Source organism: Orycteropus afer, unplaced genomic scaffold, assembly GCF_000298275.1.
Source record: "Orycteropus afer afer isolate SDZICR_OR568_19922 unplaced genomic scaffold, OryAfe1.0 scaffold00116, whole genome shotgun sequence".
NCBI lineage: Eukaryota > Metazoa > Chordata > Mammalia > Tubulidentata > Orycteropodidae > Orycteropus > Orycteropus afer.
The window spans coordinates 6,991,296-7,012,113 of NW_006921703.1; the positions used below are offsets into that span (position 1 = coordinate 6,991,296).

Genomic DNA, 20,818 nt, shown 5'->3' on the forward strand with positions numbered 1-20,818 from the left:
GGGTTTGAACCACCAGCCTTCTGGTTAGCAGTCAAGTGCCTTAGGCATTAAGCTACCAGAGCTCCTATACTATGTACTATATACTGTATACTATATACTATACAGGAGTTTTGGAAGCATAGTGCCTAAGGCACTTGACTGCTAACCAGAAGGCTGGCAGTTCAAACCCACCAGCCACTCCTCGGAAGGAAGGTGGGGCAATCTGCTTCCATAGTGATACTGCCTGGGCAATGCAAGGAGGGGCCACTATGAGTCAGGTCCAACTCGACAGCACATGACAACAATAACAATATACTATATACTAAGACAACCATTTGATTAATTGACATTAGATACAAACTGTACCTGTTTCCCCTGACATATAAATTCCACTTAAAGCAGATTTAGGCATAGAACTTCTTTTCAATCCAGGGATAGCCTGTGCTGACATCTGACAAAATCCTAACCTTTAATATTGTTATGGATTGAACTGTGTCCCCCCAAAATAGGTGTTGTAAATCTTAACCTCTACACCTGGGGTCATGATCTGACTTGAGAATGAGTTATTTTAGTTATACTAATGAACAGGATTAGTGTAGGGTGTGTCAGTCTCTTTTGAGACTTAAAAAAGATTAAAAAGCAAGTGAAAGGGGCAGAGATGGGGGGAAAGAGAGATGCCAAGCTATGTGAAAAAGGTCCAGGAGCTGAAGTTCCAAAGCTCAAAGACAAAATTCTTTCTTCCTTTTCAAAAAGTTTTTCTCTTGAGTTGGCACCCTGAATTTGGACTTCTAGCCTCATAAACTGCAAGAAAATAAATGTTGTTTTTCTTAAAGCTCTCCAATAGTTGCACTTCTGTTTTAGTGACACTGTAAAACTAAGGCAAATATACATCTTCAAAGGATCAGTACAATCAATGTAAGTTCTAGAAACTCAAAAGATAGACACCTAATTCTATGGAAAAGTCTCTTTTTTCTTTTCTCCCCCTGGCAACCCTGAAAAAATAGAGAACACATGAGTATGTTAGCTATTACATATGTTTGTAGAGCTTCCAATATGTTCCATAAAATACTCATGTTTGTTTGAATATAAAAAATATTTTTTTCCCAAAACCTTATAGTAAAACTCATTGCATACTGTGAAATTTATACTTCAGAGCAATACTCTTGTATTGTATCAATGTGGGAAGCTCTTGTATCAGACTCTCTAAGCATGTCTGATTAAAAACCAGATCAATGAGCAGGACACCATCCCAGATCAATGCAATCAGAATCTCTGAAATCTGATAAGATAGATACATTTTTAATAAGCTCTTCTGGTAGTATAATGCCTAAGGCATTTGACTGCTAACTACAAGGCTAGAGGTTCAAACCTACCAGCCACTCCTGAAAAGGAAGACTGGATAATCTACTTTAATAGAGATACTGCCTCAGAAACCCAAGGATGTGTTGCTGTGTGTCAGAATCAACTTGACAGCGGTGTTTGGTTTTCTGTTTTTCTTGAGTTTTTTTAAAAACAAATTTGCTATCAAATATATACTCACAACCCTCAGGATTCTTGTTTATTGTTTCTTTAACCTCGTGGTTATAACATCCTTCTCCTGTCCAGCAATCACCTCTCCTCCGCAAAATCTTTCCAACCCCTTATATGGCACTTATTCATATACTGTACTTATTATATAGGCATTATGGTTAATTTTTTGTATCAACTTGGCTAGGCTATATTTCCCAGTAATTTGGTTGAACACTATTCTAGCTGCAGACGTGTACACATGTACATGCCTTGCTCACCCCCAACACACAGGCACATGCTGTAACAAACATCATGTAAGGATTGTCTCTGAGCCAAGGAACCAGAGAAATTCCTGGGGCTACCAACAGGATGGAGACCCTGATTTAGACTTTTAGCTTCCAGAATTGTAAGAAAATTGATTTCTGTTCCTTAAAACTATCCACTTGTGGTATATGTGTTATGGTATTGTTGTTGTTGTTGTTGTTGTTGTTATGTGCCGTCGAGTCAGCCCTGACTCATAGTAACCCCTCCTTGGGTTTCCGAGGCAGTATCACTACGGAAGTAGGATTGCCCAACCTTCCTTCTGGGGAGTGGCTGGTGGGTTAGTAGGTAATTAAAATAATAAGTTATCTATTTTTTCTCCCAAGCAAGGTAAGAGCTCAGAGACCCAGGTCAATATCATCTTTGAATTTTCTTACAGCAAAATACCTTATCAGATATTTCTCAGTAAATGTCTGAGAGAATCAATAAGAAGAAAATGGATAGGAATATGGAAGAAAAACTAGTTAACTTATAATTTTATCTTCCATCAAACTTACTCCTAAAAAACAACTCTGTCTGCTTTATGTTGCTGCATTAACTCTAAGCTCTGAAACCTCAGCTTTAGAGATTAAGAACTAATCAATCAATCTCAAGCTTTCAATTAGCCTAAATTCTTACTTAAAACCCCATTGTATATCAACTTAAAATGATCTGTGTGCCTTTAACCATTTCCATAGTAGTGAGCACCTTTTTCTAACTACAAATCATACCATCAATGGAATTCTTTCTTAGATAGTAAGGAATTAACTAGAACAAAACGAATTAGTACAAATGGAAGCAGGACCGAGATTCACTTGAAAGAGAGAACTTTTCATGGGAAAAGAAATTGGATTGAAAAGTATATTAAATAGCTCTTGGGGAAGTAAGAGTTTAGTCTTTAAAGCAATTACGTAGTGTTATAAATTGAATTGTGTCCCCCAAAAATATGTGTTCAAATCCTAGCCTCTATGGTGGTGGTTAGGAGTTCTGGTAGCATACTGCCTAAGGCACTTGACTGATGACCAGAAGGCTGGTGGTTCAGACCCATGAGCCACTCCTCAGAAGGAAGGTTGGACAATCTACTTCTGTAGCATTACCACCTTGGAAATCCAAGGAGGGGTCGCAATGAGTCGGGTCCAACTCCATAACAACAACAACAACATGGTGGTGGTTATAATCCTATTTGGAAATGGGTTGTCTTTGTTATGTTAATGACGTTGAATTAGTAAAGGGTGCACTTTGAGTCAATCTCTTTTGAGATATAAAAGAGATTCAACAAGCAAGGAAAGAAGAAGCAGAGATGGGTAAGACAGATGCCAAAACACATGGAGATCTCTAAGGAATCAGGGAGCAGAAGCTGAAGAGACAAGAGCCTTCCTCCAAAGCTGATAGAGAAAGTTTTCCTCTAAAGCCAGTGCTCTGAATTCAGACTTCTAGCTTCCAAAACTGTGAGAAAATAAATTTCTGTTTATTAACGTCATCCTCTTGTGGTATTTCTATTATAGCAGCACTAGATAGCTAAGACATATAGTTTTCTTGATGTAATAAAATACTGCTATCTCAAGACTCATCGTATAAATATACAAGCATATTGTATATTTTAATAAATTCTAATCATTCAACAAGTACTTCAGATTGTAACACAGATTTCCAGTACTTAAAATATCCTTTCCGTTCTATAAATGTCATAAAAAATTCTTAGAATAAAATTCTTAATTAAGATACATAAAAAATATATTTTTAAAAAGGATTAAACCTAAATTTTTCTCTTGTCAAATTTAATATAATAATGTGGGAATGCCATGTAATTTTTTATGAAGATGTACAATTACTAAAAATCTGAATACATTCTGACACTGATATTTTTTGATAGCCTTATTGTTAAAATATTGCTTCAAATATTTTTATTCCAGACACTTTGCTTTTTCTTTTTTTTTTCTCCTAAGAAAATGAACCAATGAATTTGATGCCCTGTTTGAGAATTAGTTGAACTTTTTCTTAATCCTAAGCATAAACTTAAGTTAGGTCTCAGTTAAAATTTTTCTGTACATAATTTTAACAGTTAAATGACTTACTGGCATATGTCAGAAGGATGGAAAAAAAATCTTCCCTCCTTCTCTTGCCATTCACCTTCTATATTCACTAAACTGCTTTGTTTTCTGTAGCCTGCATAATTAATAACTACTTTGGCAATCAGTCATGCATTCCTTAATGGCACCTCAGGCATCAAGTGTCCTTACAACTCCTTCCCCCCAGAAATTATACACACTTCTACAGTGCACACTGGCTCATACACTGACTTAACTCTTGTTGTTGTTTGTTGTTATGTGCCGTCGAGTCAGACCCGACTCATAGCGACCCCTCCTTGGGTTTCCGAGGCAGTATCACTACAGAAGTAGATTGCCCCTTCTTCCTTCCGAGGACTCTAGACAAGTCATTTACAAAATCACTATCAAAGAAAACACATAGTTGAGCTTATAAATTGCTGTCATACTTACATACTATTTTACTAACAAGAACAAAAATTACTGAACATCCTATCAATAGTCATTTATTATACATATTAAAAAAGAAAAGAAAATAGAACAGATTTGGAAAGCTTAAAAGGAGATGAATTTCACTGGGTTATTGTGAGTTAGAGAATCCTTCTAGTTCATTGATTTCCAAACACCCTGAACTTTTCATTAGTGAAGAAAAGAAGGTACAAATTTAGATAATATATTGGTATCATGGGAGCTCTGGTGGCATACTGCCTAAGGCACCTGACTGCTAACCAGAAGGCTGGTGGTTCAAACCTACCAGCCACTGCTCAGAAGGAAGATGGGGCAATCTACTTCCATAGTGATACTGCCTTGGAACCCAAGGAGGGGTTGCTATGAGACAGGTCAAACTTGATGGCAGTGAGTTTCATTTGGTTTTATTGGTATCATACCTCTGATATCTACATATCTTCTCTGATATCTACATATCTTCATCCAAACAGATGAATTCATTAAATAAACTGCTGCAAAAATTATTAATACTCCTGTTCAGAACCTTAGACTAGACTAACATGCTTTAAATTATTATATTCAATAAAACTATCTCTAAGAAAAACAAAACAGTAGCTGTAGTTTAATTATCCCTCAGAATATTAATCAGGTTGGAGAAAGAAAAAAGTTCTCTAACTTGATAATTGTTTTAAAAAGTATACAAGTAACATCATATTCAAGAAGAATAATTGTATGTATAGAGAATCAAACAACTAGAAAAGTTCACATTTAGATTTGTATATCCTAATTCAAAAATTTTTTATTGAAATTTTTTTCTGAAAAAAATATGTATTATTTTTTCCATGAAGGCTAAACTTTTTTAAATAAAACTTTTAATAAAATATTTTGATTGTGGAGGAAGAGATGTTATTTTCACCCTTTGCAGGATTCTTAACATTTTAAATCATGGTGCTTATGCTACAGTACACAGAGTAAAACATACAAAATCTATTATAAATTACTCCAAAATTAAACAAAAAAATTTCTTTTCTTTCTAAGAGATCTGAAATGTGTGCTGGGCTTCACTGTGTGTGGCCTCCAAACAGAAACAAGCTTGCACTGTTTTATTTCAGTTTTGCTTCATTTCTTCCCAAACAATCTCTTACTGCTAATCTACCAGGCTTTTTTTTTTTTTTTAGCATGTAGTGGGAAAAAAAATCAGGGACATTAACTCCTTAGGCACAGCCATAAATGCTGAAAATATAATGTTTGGCATGAATTTGTATGGTTTTGTTTTTTTCATGATTTATTAATGGGTTATGACAGGAGAATGTATATTTCCATAATTCTCTGTAATAGGATTTAAACGATTAATGATTAAATATATGGACCATAGCTAATATTTGTTTTTTTTAAAGATATAATTAGCTATAACTTCAGGTAAATATCTTATGCTAAAGTTATTTTTAAAACAAAACAAAACAAAACAGCCTGTAGCAACCTAACATAGTAAAAAGAGGAGACAAATGTTATTTACATTTTTTTCTAATGTAACTGAGAATCAAGAAAATGATATTGAAATCTTAATATTACAAAGGAAATAATTACTTATAAAACATGTATAAAATTTGTAAACACTGGCTCACTGTCACTTTATTCAAAAAAAGTCACTTCCTTCATTCTAGTTCTATTAATTGGAAAAAACAGAATAATAGAGCATATAATTAAACAGTAGATGACAAGAAATGGGTAAAAACCAAAAATGAGCTTATTGCCATTGAGTTGATTCTGACACATAGTGAACCCCTTTGGATTTCCTAGGCAGTAAATCTTTATGGAAGTAGACTGATTATCCAGTCTTCCTTCCGCAGAGTGGCTATTGGGTTTGAACCTCCACCCTTCTGGTTAGCAGTCAAATGCCTTAGGCATTATGCCACCAGAACTCTTTAAGGAATGGGTAAATCATCTTATAACTGCTAATGGTAACATATGAATATAACTTCTTATGGCAATATATATGACAAAAACAATTTTTGACACTTTTAACTAATGTATTAAAATGTCTACTTCTAGGACACATGGTAATTAAAAAACAGAGTCTTAAATGTTGTTGAAAATAAGAAATTCATTCAGGTTCCCAAAGAAGGCAGAAATAAATCAAACTAAACTTATTACCTTTACTTTTAAAATATAAAAAAACAAACCAAACTCACTGTTGCTGAGTCGGATCTGACTCATAGTGACTGACCCCTGCTTGGGTTTCTGAGGCGGTATCACTATGGAAGTAGATTGCCCAATCTTCCTTCTGAGGAGTGGCTGGTGGATTTGAACTTCCAGACTTCTGGTTAGCAGTCAAATGCCTTAGCACTCTGCCACCAGAATAAACTTTTCTTATAATTTTCCTTAGAAAATAATGTGATTTATCTAACTTAAAACAAAGCCGGTGTGTAACCAAATTACAAATATCAATTGGTTGATTATAAAAAATAAGGGCAATTATAGAAATTAATGTTTATAAATCATAAGTGCACCTAATTATTTTAAGTACTCTGAATATTCCTCCCTCACAAACACTGAAATCAGTAAAATTCTTTGATTAAGGTAAGAATAAACAAAAACCAAACCCACTGCCACTGAGTCAATTCCAACTCATAGCAACTCCCACTGGGTTTCCAAAGATTTGAATCTTTACAGAAGCAGATTGCCTCATCTTTCTTCTGTGGAGCAGCTACTGGGTTCAGATTATAGGCCTTTTGGTTAGGAGCCAAACGCCTTACCCTCTACACCATCAGTACTCCTTATGCATTCTTGGTAATACAATCTTACATATCAGTATCAAGAGAGTAATTCATCTCTTTATGAAGATTCTCCTAGCTCTTTGTTTATGAATCATTTCTATTGTGCAACAGCAGCAAAAGTAACTTACAGTAAAGAAGTACCAGCAAAGTGACCCAAGGTGGACTGCTTTTAGTAGAGCTTATACAATAAGATAGTAAAAATATTACAAACAGCAGTGCAACATCGTCTGATACAGTGCTGGAAGATAAGCCACTCATGGTGGAAGGCACTCAAAATACAACTACCAACGAGCTGCTCCCACAAAGTAGAGTCAACCTTAACAATGTGGATGTGATGGAGTACAGCTTTTGGGACCTTCATCTGCTGATGTGGCATGTACGACTTAAAATGAACAGTAACAGCTGCATATGTTCATTAATAATTGGAATGTAGACTGTACAAATTGGAAGTTATCAAAAATGAAATGGAATTCATAAAAATCTATATCCTAGGTATTGGTGAACTGATATGGGCTGGTATTGGCCATTTTGAATCAGACAATCATATGGTCAACCATGCTTGAATGACAAATTGAAGAGGAATGACATTGCATTCATTATCAATATACATATCAAAATCTATCCTGAAGTACAACAAGATCCATATGAATAATATCCATATGACTTCAAGGAAGACCAGTTAATATGAATATTATTAAAATTTTTGCACCAATCACTAATGCCAAAAATGAGAAAATTGAAGATTTTCACCAGCTTCTGCAGTTGGAAATAGACTAAACATGCAATCAAAATGCATCGATAACTGCTAGTGACTCAGAGGGAAGGTTGGGCAATGTACTTCCATAGTGATACCACCTCAGAAATGCAAGGAGGGGTCACTATGAGTCAGGTTCGACTCAACAGCAAATAATAACCTTAATGTAAAGAAAACCAAAATCCTCAAAAATGGACCAATAAGCAATATCATGATAAACCGAGAAAATACTGAAGTTGTCAAGAATTTCATTTTACTTGGATCCACAATCAATGCCTGTGGAAGTAGCAGTCAAGAAATCAAATGAGATATTGCACTGGGCAAATCTGCTGCAAAAGGCCTCTTCGAAGTGTTAAAAAGCAAAGTTATCACTTTGAGGACCTGACCCAAGCCACAGTGTTTTCAATTGTCTCATATGCATGAAAAAGATGGACAATGAGTAAGGAAGATCAAAGAAGAATTGATTCATTTGAATTATGGTGCTGGCAAAGAAAACTGAATACTGGACTCCCAGAAGAATGAACAAATCTGTCTTAGAAAAAGTACAGACAGAACACTCCTCTGAATTGAAGATGGCAAGACTCAGTCTCACATAATTTGGACACATTAACAGTTGGGACCATTCATGGAGAAGAACATCATACTTGGTAAAGGAGAAGGTCAGCAAAAAAGAGGAAGACCCTCAAGGAGATGGAGTGACACAATGGCTACAACAATGAGCTCAAACATAGCAATGGTTGTGAATGGGTAGTGTTTCATTCTATTGTACATAGGATCATCACTACAAGCTGGAGTGAATATTACAGCCAAAAAGAAATAAGAAGTTAACACAGCTAACAAGAAAACAGAAGTTAATGCAACTTCACATGGCTTTTAGAAAACTCAAGGAAAATGGCTGAGTAACTGCAATATGTCTGGCATGCTGATAGACACTCAATAACAAGCCTGAAAGCAAGAAGTTAGTAGTCTCCTATATTATTTTTATCACTATAAAGTAAAGAAATTATGGTTGCCAGTAGCCCTGAAGTTCCTACTGTGCAGTGGTGGCTTTGAAATCACTGAGATCATTGTCTCCAGGATGTTGGGTATGCTAATATAAAGGTAATCATTAGCAAAAACACACACACAAAATATACCAGAAGTGATGGAAGGCCTGGAAGGGGCACTTGCTCCTGAATAAATGCCACAATAAATCTGAGTCAGATATCCTAAAGAAGTGAGAGCCAAGTGAAGAAAAGATATATGCACACCCATGCTTATTGCAGAATTATTTACAATAGCAAAGAGATTGGAACAACCTAGGTGCCCATCAAGAGAAGAATAGATAACCAAGCTATGGTAAATACACACAAGGAATACTGTGCAACCTAAAGAATAACGTAGAGGGCCAAAATCCATTAAATGGGGAAGTGATTGTTTGTTTAATAAATGATGCTGGCAAAACTGGATATCCATTTGCAGAAAAATGAAACAAGATCTGTACCTCACACCATACACAAAAATTAAATGAAACAAGATCTGTACCTCACACCATACACAAAAATTAACTCCAGATGGATCAAAGACTTAAATATGAAACCTAAATCTATAGAGTTCCTCAAGGAAAACTAGAGGCAAATTTAGGGGCCTTAATATATATGGCATAGGAGCTCTGGTAGCATAGTACCTAAGGGCACTTGACTGCTAACCAGAAGGCTAGCAGTTCAAACCCACCAGCCACTCCTTGGAAGGAAGATAGGGAAATCTACTTCTGTAGTTATAGATTTCCTCAAGGAAAAACTAGGGGCAAATTTAGGGGCCCTAATATATGGCATAAATAGACTATGAAGCATAATTCAAAATGCACAAACACCAGAAGAGAAACTAGATGAATGGGACCTTCTAAAATTTAAATTTTTATGTGCTTCTCCAAAAGAGTCAAAAGAGAACCTACAGATTGGGAAAAAAAATATTTGGCAATGACATCTCTGACAAGGGACTTATCTCTAGAATTTATAGAAAACTCCAACACCTCAATAACAAAAAGAAAAATAATCCAATTGAAAAATGGACAGAAGACATGAATAGATACTTCACCAAGGAGGATATTCAAGTCGCCAACAAACATCTGAAGAAATGCCCATAATCATTAGCCATTAGAGAGATGCAAATCAAAGCAACGAGATATCATATTGCTCCAGTACTAGTAGCAAAGTTCAACAAGACAGAAAATAACAAATGGTGGCAAGAATTTGGAGAGACTGGGACTCTCATACACTGCTGGTGGGACTGTAAAATGGTACAACCACTGTGGAAAGCAGTATGCCAATTCCTTCAAAAATTGGAATTAGAAATATCATTTGACCCAGCCATTCCATTACTAGGTATTTATCCTAAAGAAGTGAGAGCCATGACAAGAACAGACATATGCACATCCATGTTCATCATGGGAAAAATTAGTCCTAGTGATGGCTACACCATGAGATCTGCAGCCTATATGACTATGAGACCAGAAGAACTAGATGGTGCCTGGCTACCACTGTCAACCACTCAGAGGGGGATCTATGGAGGAGATCCTGGACTGAGAGGGAGAGCAATGTGGAATAAAACTCAAAATCATTTGGGAAAAAAAAGGGGGGGGGCAGGTTTGCTGGTCTGATAGAGCCTGTTGGAACCACTGAGACTATGGCCCCTAGCTGTCCTTTAGGTCTGGAATTGAACCCACACCTGTGGTTTCCAGCCAAGCAAAAGACAGGCATAGGAGCTGAACATTTACCTGAGGTAGATACACTCCTTGGAGAGAACAATCATGGGAGAAAGAAGGGCTGTTTATGCACAGGGAGACAGCTCAAGGGGCAGGGGTACATGGAGGGATGGCACAGGAAAGAGGTGACTGTCAGGAGGAAGTGGGAGGGGAGCTGTTGCATTGTGGTAAATTGTGGTCAATGTCATGAGATAAAGTGTATGTGAACTACTGTATGGGAAGTGCATTTGCTTTGTAAATTTTCACCAAAATCACAATAAAAAATAAATAAATAATGTAGAATTTGCAAAACACCACATAATGTGGATGACTTTGGAGGAAATTATGCTGAGTGAAATAAATCAATCACAGAAGGACAAATATTGTATTAGTCTGTTGTTTTAAAAAGTCAAGGAAAGGTCTATATATGGAAGGAAATTTTCTTTATTGGTTACCAGGGGTGGAGGGGAGGGAAGGGAAGGAACACTGTTAGACAGGTAGAGACAAGTAGACAAGTTGGGTGAAGGGAAGAGCAGTGTACCAAATGTAGTAATCAACCTGGTAGTATTGAGGAAGTAGAAGACATAGAGAGGTGCATGGGAGGTATAAACAACAAAGATGAACACTTTTGCACATACAGTGCTGCATTGTCACTGAAGGAAAACATTGATCCATGGGTGTATAGATGGGTGGACAGGCTGAACAATTAGGTATGTCTATGAGGTGGGGAGTGTGCCCATGACTATGTATAGGGTTGGCAGAAAATATTTTACAAGTGTATTTGTATGTTCTGTAAGAATTTCCAGGTATATAGTACAACTGACAAGGGACAAGTTTGTAGTCACTTCTTGGTGACAGCCAGCAACCCAGAGGGAGCAAGCAAAGCAGTTGGACCTGTGGGCTAGGAACCATGATAGCAGGGGACATCAAGCTCAACTGGCATAACATACTACACAAAAACATTGTTCTACATCCTAGTTTGGTGAGTAGCGACTGGGATCTTAAAAACTTGCAAGCAGCCTTCTAGATGCAACAATGGCTCCCTCCTTGTCCAGAGCAAAGAAGAATGAAGAAAATCAAAGACACATGGGAACAATTAGTCAAGAACTTGATGGTTCCCAGCTACCACTGTCAACCACTCAGAGGGGGATCTAGGGAGGAGATCCTGGATAGAGGGGAAAAACGATGTAGAAAAAAACCCAAAATCATAAAAAAAAAAAAAAAGGGACCAGGTTTGCTGGTCTGATAGAGCCTGGTGGAACCTGTGAGACTATAGCCCCTAGCTGTCCTTCAGGTTTCTAATTGAACCCACTCCTGTGGCTTCCAGCCAAACAAAAGATAGGCATATGAGCTGAATATTTACATTAGGTAGATACACTCCTTGGAGAGATTAATCATGGGAGAATAGAAGGGCTGTGTATGCACAGGAAGACAGCTCAGGGGACAAGAGTGCATGGGAGGGAAGGACAAAGGGAAGAGGTAACTATGGGGAGGAAGTTGGAAGAGAGCTCTTACATTGTGGGATATTGCAGTCAATGCCATGAGACAAAGTGTATGTGAACTGCTGTATGGAACGTGAATTTGCTGTGTAAATTTCACCCAAATCACAATAAAATTTTAGAAAAAAGATGTCTGAGTCAGTTCTGCAACAGACAGGCCTTCTTCTCTTAGGCTTTTATTCATTGTACACAGATAAGCTGGAGGATTCCTGATGGTATGGGTTGACAGAGAAGAAGAAAGTATGTCATTTACTAATATACATCAATATTTTAAAATATTTTGCAAAGCCTAAAAGCATACCCACTTGTCAAATTTTTAGTTATTGTTGTTGTTATGTGCCGTCGAGTTGGACCCAACTCATAGCGACAGCTCCTTGGGTTTTCAAGGCAGTATCACTACAGAAGTAGATTGTCCCATCTTCCTTCCGAGGAATGGCTGGCGGATTTGAACCGCCAGCCTTCTGGTTAGCAGTCAAGTCCCTTAGGCACTATGCTACCAGAGCTCTCATTTTCGTAATTAAATGTCATCTTTCTGTTGGCAGTTTCTAAGTAAAATGAATGTCACTGTATGAAAAGAGAGATGCATGTACAGAACAAAGGGCAGGTGAACAAATGCCAGGTAAAACTATTGACCCACAGCCATTGAGTCAATTCTGACTCAGTGACCCTATTAGGAGAGAGTAGAAGAAATGGGGGGGGGGGTTGCTTTTAGGTGGATTTTAACTCATAGTGACCAGAGAGTTTCCAGTGATTTAAATATTTAATGAAGAAGATGACCATATCTTTCTCCCATGGAGCAGCTAAGAATTTGAATCACAAACCTTTTAGTTAGCAGTCAAGCCCCAGGACTCTTTTAGTCAAAAGAGTGGGTGGTAATTGCAGTAGATACACAGGTTTGGTTTGGTTTGATTGGTTGTTGTTTTGCCTCATCACAAGGCTAATGGACCTGATAAACATTTACAGATTAACATACATGTATCAGTGTATGTTACCTCAGCTGGGATTACTGAGACTGCAGACTGCAGATCACCCAGAAGTTAAGTATTTATTGAGAGCCTGTAATGTGCTCAGAACTGACCTAACCACTATAAATACCCACTATTTTCATCTTTACATATGTCATTCAATCCATACAAACTCCTTGGGTTACATACTCAGAGAACTCATAGGGTCATAAAATCAAATCAAGTCATCTGTTATTGGTGGCATAAGAATATTTTAATTTTTATGTATTATTCTGCAGCAGAATAGTAGATTATCATTTATACACCACTAAATTAACATTAACAACAACAAATTCATATAATATAAACAATTTAATACATTTCAAATATAATCTCATCAAATTCAAGATTAGTTTTGTCACCAGTCTGGGGTGAACAAAAACCTTGCAGTCATACTGTTGTTGCTGGGGCTGTCAGGTTGGTTTTAGCTCATAGCAACCCTATGTACAACAGAAAGAAACACTGCCTGATCATGGGCCATCCTCACAATCGTTGTTATGGTTGAGCCCACTATGTCAATCTCACTGGTTGAGGTTCTTCCTCCTTTTTACTGACCATGTACTTTACCAAGCATGATATCCTTCACCAAGGACTAATCTCTCTTGATAACATGACCAAAGTCCAAGAGAGGAAGCATGGCCATTCTCCCTCCTAAGGAGCATTCCAGCTATACTTCTTCCAAGACAGATTTGTTTGTTCTTGTGGCAGTCTATGGCATATTCAATAATTTTGCCAAGACCACATTTCAAATGCATCAATTCTTCTGCAGTCTCTCTTATTCAATGTCCAGCTTTCACAAGCATATCAGGTTATTGCAAATACCATGGCTTGGGTCAGGCATACTAAGGTATGTTTTAATGTGTTCAAAGTAACATCTTTGCTCTTTAACTCTTTGAAGTAATTTTTTGCAGCAGATCGGCCCAATGGAATGTATATCACTTGATTTCTTGACTGCTGCATCCATAGGCATTGATCGTGAATCCAAGCAAAATCAAATCCTTGACAACTTCAGCCTTTTTTACCATGTATCATGATGTTGTTTATAGGTTCAAATGAGAGGATTTTTGTTTTCCTTATGTTGATGTGTAATACATGCTGAAGGATTTCATATTAAACCTACCATTATAATGAAATATAATTTTGTTTCATATTTAAGTATTTAAGTACTTTAGATGTGCTATCACCTCAAATGAAAATGTGGACCCAATCACCCTGTAAGAGTGGAGTTAAAACTCCCAAGGCCAACATTGGTTAAAAAATCAACTCATAAAATTTTTCCTAAATAAAATTATTAACTTTTGAACACAAAAATTTTGGAAATTAACACTAGAGAAATAGTGAAAAATCTATAATGGCAGAAAGCATTCCATAATAGAATGGACATAGAGGTATCTTCAATAATTTATGGATTCCCTACATGAGGCAAATGACTGAGCATGGGCTACTAACCAGCAGGTGGATTTTTGTATTTTGTTTTCCTTCCACTTCCATTTTGAAAGGACAAGTAAACAAATAATTGACTCAATTAAATAAATGGGTATTGAAATGGTACTTACTGGCATGACAATGTTGTAGTGGATGCAGAACCCGGGTTCAGAAGGAAAATACTCATCAGATACAAATCTTATCCTGATTTGATTTCCTTTAGAAATCTGTCTTCCTGGCACAGCACCAGAACCACACCAGCGCCCTAAAATAGTTCCATCACTGGGTTCCTCAACTTCTACAAAATCATACCTGCAGGGAAAAGAAAAAACAAAACCATGGATTCATGACCTTTTATTTTTGGAAATTCACATTCACATATCTGTGGATTCACATGTGTATCTGTTGTCAATACTATGAGTTAGTCTTGGATTCATCTGAGTGAATATAATGAACAATCCCAAAAATGAAAAAATACTAAAAATATGTTCCTACGTTAAGAAATACGAGTCTTCCATTTTAAGCCCCCAAGTTTTACTGTTAACAAATTCCAAATTTACTAATCAGCCATCTTAAAACATAATGTTTTATATGGCAGTACCATACCTCATCTTCAATTCATGAATTGTTCAATTTAATAATTTTTAAGATCAGGTATGGACATGACACTACAATCTTAATTTCTATTATTTTTGACCATTACTTTCCAATAGTAAAGTACTTTCAACTCAGGCACATTTCTTGTCTCACTTTCTTCTGTGATGCAACTTTTCTCTATAGTCACTTCAACATGTACACATCCTTCAAAGGTCACCTTGTTTCTAATGCTTCTCTGAAATCTCCTGGTGTTCTCAGCTCCCATTTACTTTTTTTGATAAGCACATATTTTTAGTATTAACCATGTGTACGTGACCTATATTCTTGGTTATAAGACTATGAACCCCGTGGAAATGTAGGATCCTAGGAATTCCTATTTTACATAATGACTGCATACAGTATCTTAAACACAAGGAATAAATGATCAATGTCTATTAACAAATGCCAATTTTGGTTAGGAAAGTTTATATCAGTGATTCTCAGTGAGAGCAGTTGTGGTGAAATAAATGCCTTTGTGGGGACTTTTGCCTCTTGCAAAAACAGCTTGACAGATTTTTCCCCTAATCCCTTGAGGAGTTTCCTTTGTTGCAATTTTTCTACCAGAAGATATGTTACATTTCCTGCCTAAGCGGTAAACTTGGATTAAACTTTTTGTCAGGTCCTGGGTACCCTGCAGTCTGACTGGTATGCACCTTGTAAGGACTGATCAATAAACTATGCAAATGAAGCATCTGTAACCTACTATGCAAATACAGCTTCTGAGGCCTACACAGAGGCGATTGGCCAGTTTATTGGTCAGTTCGTGGCCCCAGTGGAAGGCCCATGCCTTGAAACTGATGTGAAGTTTGTTTATATGCAGTTAGCTCTACAGAGTTGTTTCAGGCACAGAGCAGGAAGAAATAGAAAGGAGAATAGATAAGAGAGAAGCAGAGAGAAAGACGGCAAGGAATCTCCTGAAAGAGCTATAATACAGGTTAAGAGTGAAAACACTGAAGAGAGTGATGGGCCCGGAAGGGGTCCAGCAGCAAAGCCAGTGGTGACAGGCTTGGCGGGATCCTGCAGCAGAGCTGGAGGTGAGAGGCGGCAAGGGTTGGGGAAGAGGAACCTGTCCTCAGGAGGCTGAGAAGAGACCTATCCGTAGGGAGCAAAGAGAAGGCCTTTCTGGAGGGAGCTAAGAGGAATCCTATCCTGAGGGGGCTGAGAGGAAGCCTTTCCTCAGGGGCTAAGAGAAAGAGGCTGAGAGGCAGTAAGCACAGATGTGAGAAGGGGCTGCTTGCTTTCTGGGGGTGATAGGAGTTGAGGGAGCTGTTCTGCACCAAAGGGAGGGATGTGCTTTCCTCTTCATGAGAACCTTCTATACTTTGTCTATATTCTCCTTGATATTGATCTTGAGTTGTAGCTTGTTGATCCTGATCCCAAATCGTACCCTGTTACTTCCTTAATAATAAACCACTTAATTGTAATTATGATTTGTGAGTTTTGTGTGATCATTAGAATGATTGGAGTGCTGTGGGAGGGACAGCTGGTGTCAGAATTGGTGAAAAGTTTGAAGAATGGAGGTTGACCTCTACCTTGCAGGACTCAGCCTTGGGCTGATCATGATTTGCATTATCCCCACTGAAATTAAGACAAGTTGTGACACTACAACTAACAACCTTTTACAGCAGTATTGCCCCACAGACAAATGTTTTATAAATTTGCAGAGGCATTTAGTTTGTTTCGGTGACTAGTGGGAAGGACACTGCTGAAGTATCATGTGCTAGGACCAAGGTATCTCAACATTGCTAAGTCCTCCAAGGTATCTAAACATTGCTAAGTCCTGATCTCAAATACTTGCCCCATGTCCTCCATACCTTCTAAATATATTACAGGACACTCATGTAGGTGAACATTATCCTATCATTTATCCCAGCCTGGAACCTAACATTGTTTTACATATAAACACAAGTATGATTTACATAGTTTTCACTTAAGATAAAATGTTCAGAAATTCAACTACCAAATAAATCGAAGGAAGTTTGTTCTTTGTTTTTGTTTACCACAAATACTCACCATTTTGGAAAAACATGTCACCAACAACAACACTGCTTACAGTGTTTGTATCACAATCAATATAATTAAACACAACCACATTAGTCTGTATCTATAGCTATCACATTCAAAATGAGTCCACTTAAAAGATGCAAACATCTGGCCACTTCCTTTTATTTCACAAGTATAATTCTACATGAGGAGCTCTGGTAGCATAGTGCCTAAGGCGCTTGACTGCTAACCAGAAGGCTGGCGGTTCAAACCCACCAGCCACTTCTCGGAAGGAAGGTTGGGCAATCCTACTTCCGTAGTGATACTGCCTCGGAAACCCAAGGAGGGGTCGCTATGAGTCGGGGCCGACTCCACGGCACATAACAACAACAACAATTCTACGTGAGTATTTATACACTGAAATACATATTACTTTAACATAGACTGTTTTGCTCTTATTTCTCCTTTAATATAGGCCATTATATTTCTTTTAAAACAATTGTGTGGGTGCATTTGATCATTTCTATGAATTGTTTTTCAGGATACTAAAGAGGGCATTAATATTTTTTCTTATAAAAGGAAAGTCTCACTGGCTTTAAAAATATTGGTAGATTAAAAAAAGTCTGAATTCAGTAGATATCGGACAATAATTATGTATATTTTATTTTGTGTGTATTAAATATGTAGAAAAAAGAGTTGAAAACTGGCCAAGTATAAAATGAACTAAATTTTCTCCTAAATCTTTTTTCTAAGGAGATATCCACAAGTCTTATGGAATATAACTTGACAATTAGTTTAACTCCACCTAATTTTCTTCCTCTGTAAGTTGAGGATAATGCTACTTACCTTAAAGGAATATTTTCAGAAAGGAAAACCAGGCCAGCATATGTGCAGTGTCTAAAACATTGCTGGCACACACTTGCCAGTTGATAAAGCCTGCTCCTCATCTTCACCCTGCATCCCTCACACCCATCTCCCACACAACTACCTTTTAACATAATCTTGGGAGGCTGAAAGCAATCAAATAAGAAAACCCAAATAGAAAAGGGAGAGAATGTTTTTGCTGTATCATATGACGAGTCCAGGGCTTTAAATTACAAATGCGTAAGCCAGCCAGTGTAACCATTTCAGGAGTTTTGGTACACGTGTGGTGGGGTAAGAAGAGGCATAGGAGGAGTTGGGTGAGTGGACCTAGGCAACTCTTTCAAGTATAATTGATACGAAATTTGATAATTACCATTTTAATAAAAGGGTAGTTTTTATATCAAGATTGTTTACATGTGAAACAAAGCTTCTGTTCATAGAACAGCTGTTTATTCTATGCTTGATAGGTAAATTTATCTGATGTGGGTTACCATCATTGCTAGTTTGAAGAAAGTAAGATTTCAGGGCTGGTCAATCATTCTACAAGTATTTATTAAGCATTGACTTTGTGCAAATACTACGCTAGATCCTCAAGATACAAAGATGAAACTATAGATTCTTTGCACTCAGGATCCATAAAATACATTGGCAAGTGCTCTAATGAGAGTATGTAGGAAATACTGTGGAACACTGGCAGAGTAAGAGTAATTTTATACAGTGAGATTAGGGTCAGCTTACAAAGGACTTGACATTTGGGCTATCAATTAAGTACTGACTGACCAGAGGTGAAAAGGGAGGGAAATGGAAATGCATTCTAGCGAAAAGCACAAAGCCCAAGACATAATAGAAGGTGGAAAAGGCCAGACATGTTCAATTGTGAATAGAGAAAGAAACCAGAGAAGTAGATGGAAATCAAGCTGGAAAAATAAGTATAGGTCAGAAGGCCTTGGAATTTCAGAGTGACACATTGGAATATTATTCTGAAGGCCTGATGTTACAAATAGCACATATTTAATAAGCCTGAAGTTAGCTTAGAAATTTTAAGTAAACATTTTGAAAAATGGAATTTTGCAGACAAACTTGGATTGATTTCTCTACCTCTTACTTTCAATTTGAAGATGTGGTAATACTAATTATTGGTAGCTTTAGTGTGACTCAAGTGAGATTCAGATCTTCAGAATTGGTGTCATCCCCAGGAGGGAATTTATCTATGTTATTTTTCCTGCCTTATCCCATGTACCCAGAGCAGTGCTTCAGACATAATAATCACTGCATGAATATGTGGTGAATGATGAATAGACACTTGGCCTTCATTCCTGTCAAAGAACTCAGACTGAGGCTAAATGGAAATAGTTCCATTTGGATGGGACATACTCTTTCTAGTGTTTCTTCTTCTTTTTTTTTAAATCCCTTCTACTTTCTTCTTTCTTTCTTTTTTAGTACACAGATATCTTCATTTATTTATATTACTTGCCTCTGTAGTTATCTGACTTTGAATTCCCTATAACACATAAGGCAGAGCCCTGGATGATTTTAGGTGAAGGAAGCAAAGTGTTTACTCCTTTTATTTTTTTTTTTTTTACAAAGATAACTCTAGTACCAATGAAAAAAATATTAAATCAGAGAAATTTCTGCAATCACACTAGAAATATAGAGGAATGAATATTTGCAAGTGTAAATAACAAGGATATTCCCAAGGTTTTTAACCAGAATGACTATGATGTTTCTAGAACAGGAAGGAAAAAAAAAAGAAACCAATGTTTTTTGTTTGTTTGCTTTAATTTGATGGAAGATGAGAGTAACTGGATAAAATTCAATTTTATAAGAGGTGGCCTGAGATGGCTGAGAAGCATAGAAGTGAAGATACACAGTAATTAGCTACACATTTGAGCTTGCACCCCAGGAAGGGAAAGTGCTTGATGAGGAAATCTGCAAGTCATCAGTGACAGCTAAATGAGTGAAAGTGATTTTTCCATTACAACTTTAGAATGAGTTCGGGGCTGATATTTGATCAACATGGCAAGAGAAGCAGACATCCGCCTCACTCTTCCACCATTATTCTGTGAAATGATGATAATATATAAAATGAAGAACTGTTGCAGATCTGGAAAATACAATTTTTTAAAGTATGTTTAGCATGCTCAGAAATTTGAAAAAAACTCACTGATTTCTTTTTTTTTTTCCCCCAGCTAGGAGCAGCTTTAGAGAGGAAACCACCATCAAAAATGCATCTTGGAGAAAAATGTTACATGTAATACGGATTCAGGAAATACAGAGACAATTAAATGGAAACAAAGTCCAGGAGGGTTTGGCAAACGAGATTGATGAAATGGGAGATGCACTGGGAGAAGCTGGAACATTTGACCCCTCTACTCTCTCTTTTGTTCTATTTTAATAACAATATTTTGTGCCCAGTCTAAATCAGAGTGTGGTGGACACTGGAACCTGAGAAGTCAGATTCACTTTCACTGCCATTGAGTCAATTCCAATTCATAGTGACCCCTCCTTCGATTTCCAAGGTGGTATCTGTACGGAAGTAGATTCCCAGTCTTCTGGAAATTGCAAAAACTACATTGTGAAACAAACTTATTGCACATTTTATCTAGTCTTAATTCTGGCCTTCCTCTAATTACAAAAGGGAGCCAAAAGTCAACAGCAGATATTGACAGAGAAATAGCAGATACCAAATACAAAATTACATAGACACAGGATCATCAAATACTTGGCGAAAGACATCTTTACATCAAACACAATATAATAAAAAATAAAAGTTAATAAAACAAAAAGTAAGAGTTTATAAGTATATCTGTTGTTGTTGTTATGTGCCATTGAGTCGACCCTGACTCATAGCGACCCCTCCTTGGGTTTCTGAGG

At 37.0% G+C, this 20,818-nt stretch overlaps 1 protein-coding gene across 1 annotated transcript in view; it reads right to left on the bottom strand.

The window, feature by feature from the left end:
- PDGFC (platelet derived growth factor C) overlaps positions 1–20,818 on the bottom strand; it is a 383,448-nt gene that overhangs the window by 80,013 nt on the left and 282,617 nt on the right. Inside the window, exon 3 of the mRNA XM_007943979.2 lies at positions 14,593–14,773. Coding sequence (XP_007942170.1) covers positions 14,593–14,773 — 181 coding nt within the window. The remainder of the gene's footprint in view (positions 1–14,592; positions 14,774–20,818) is intronic.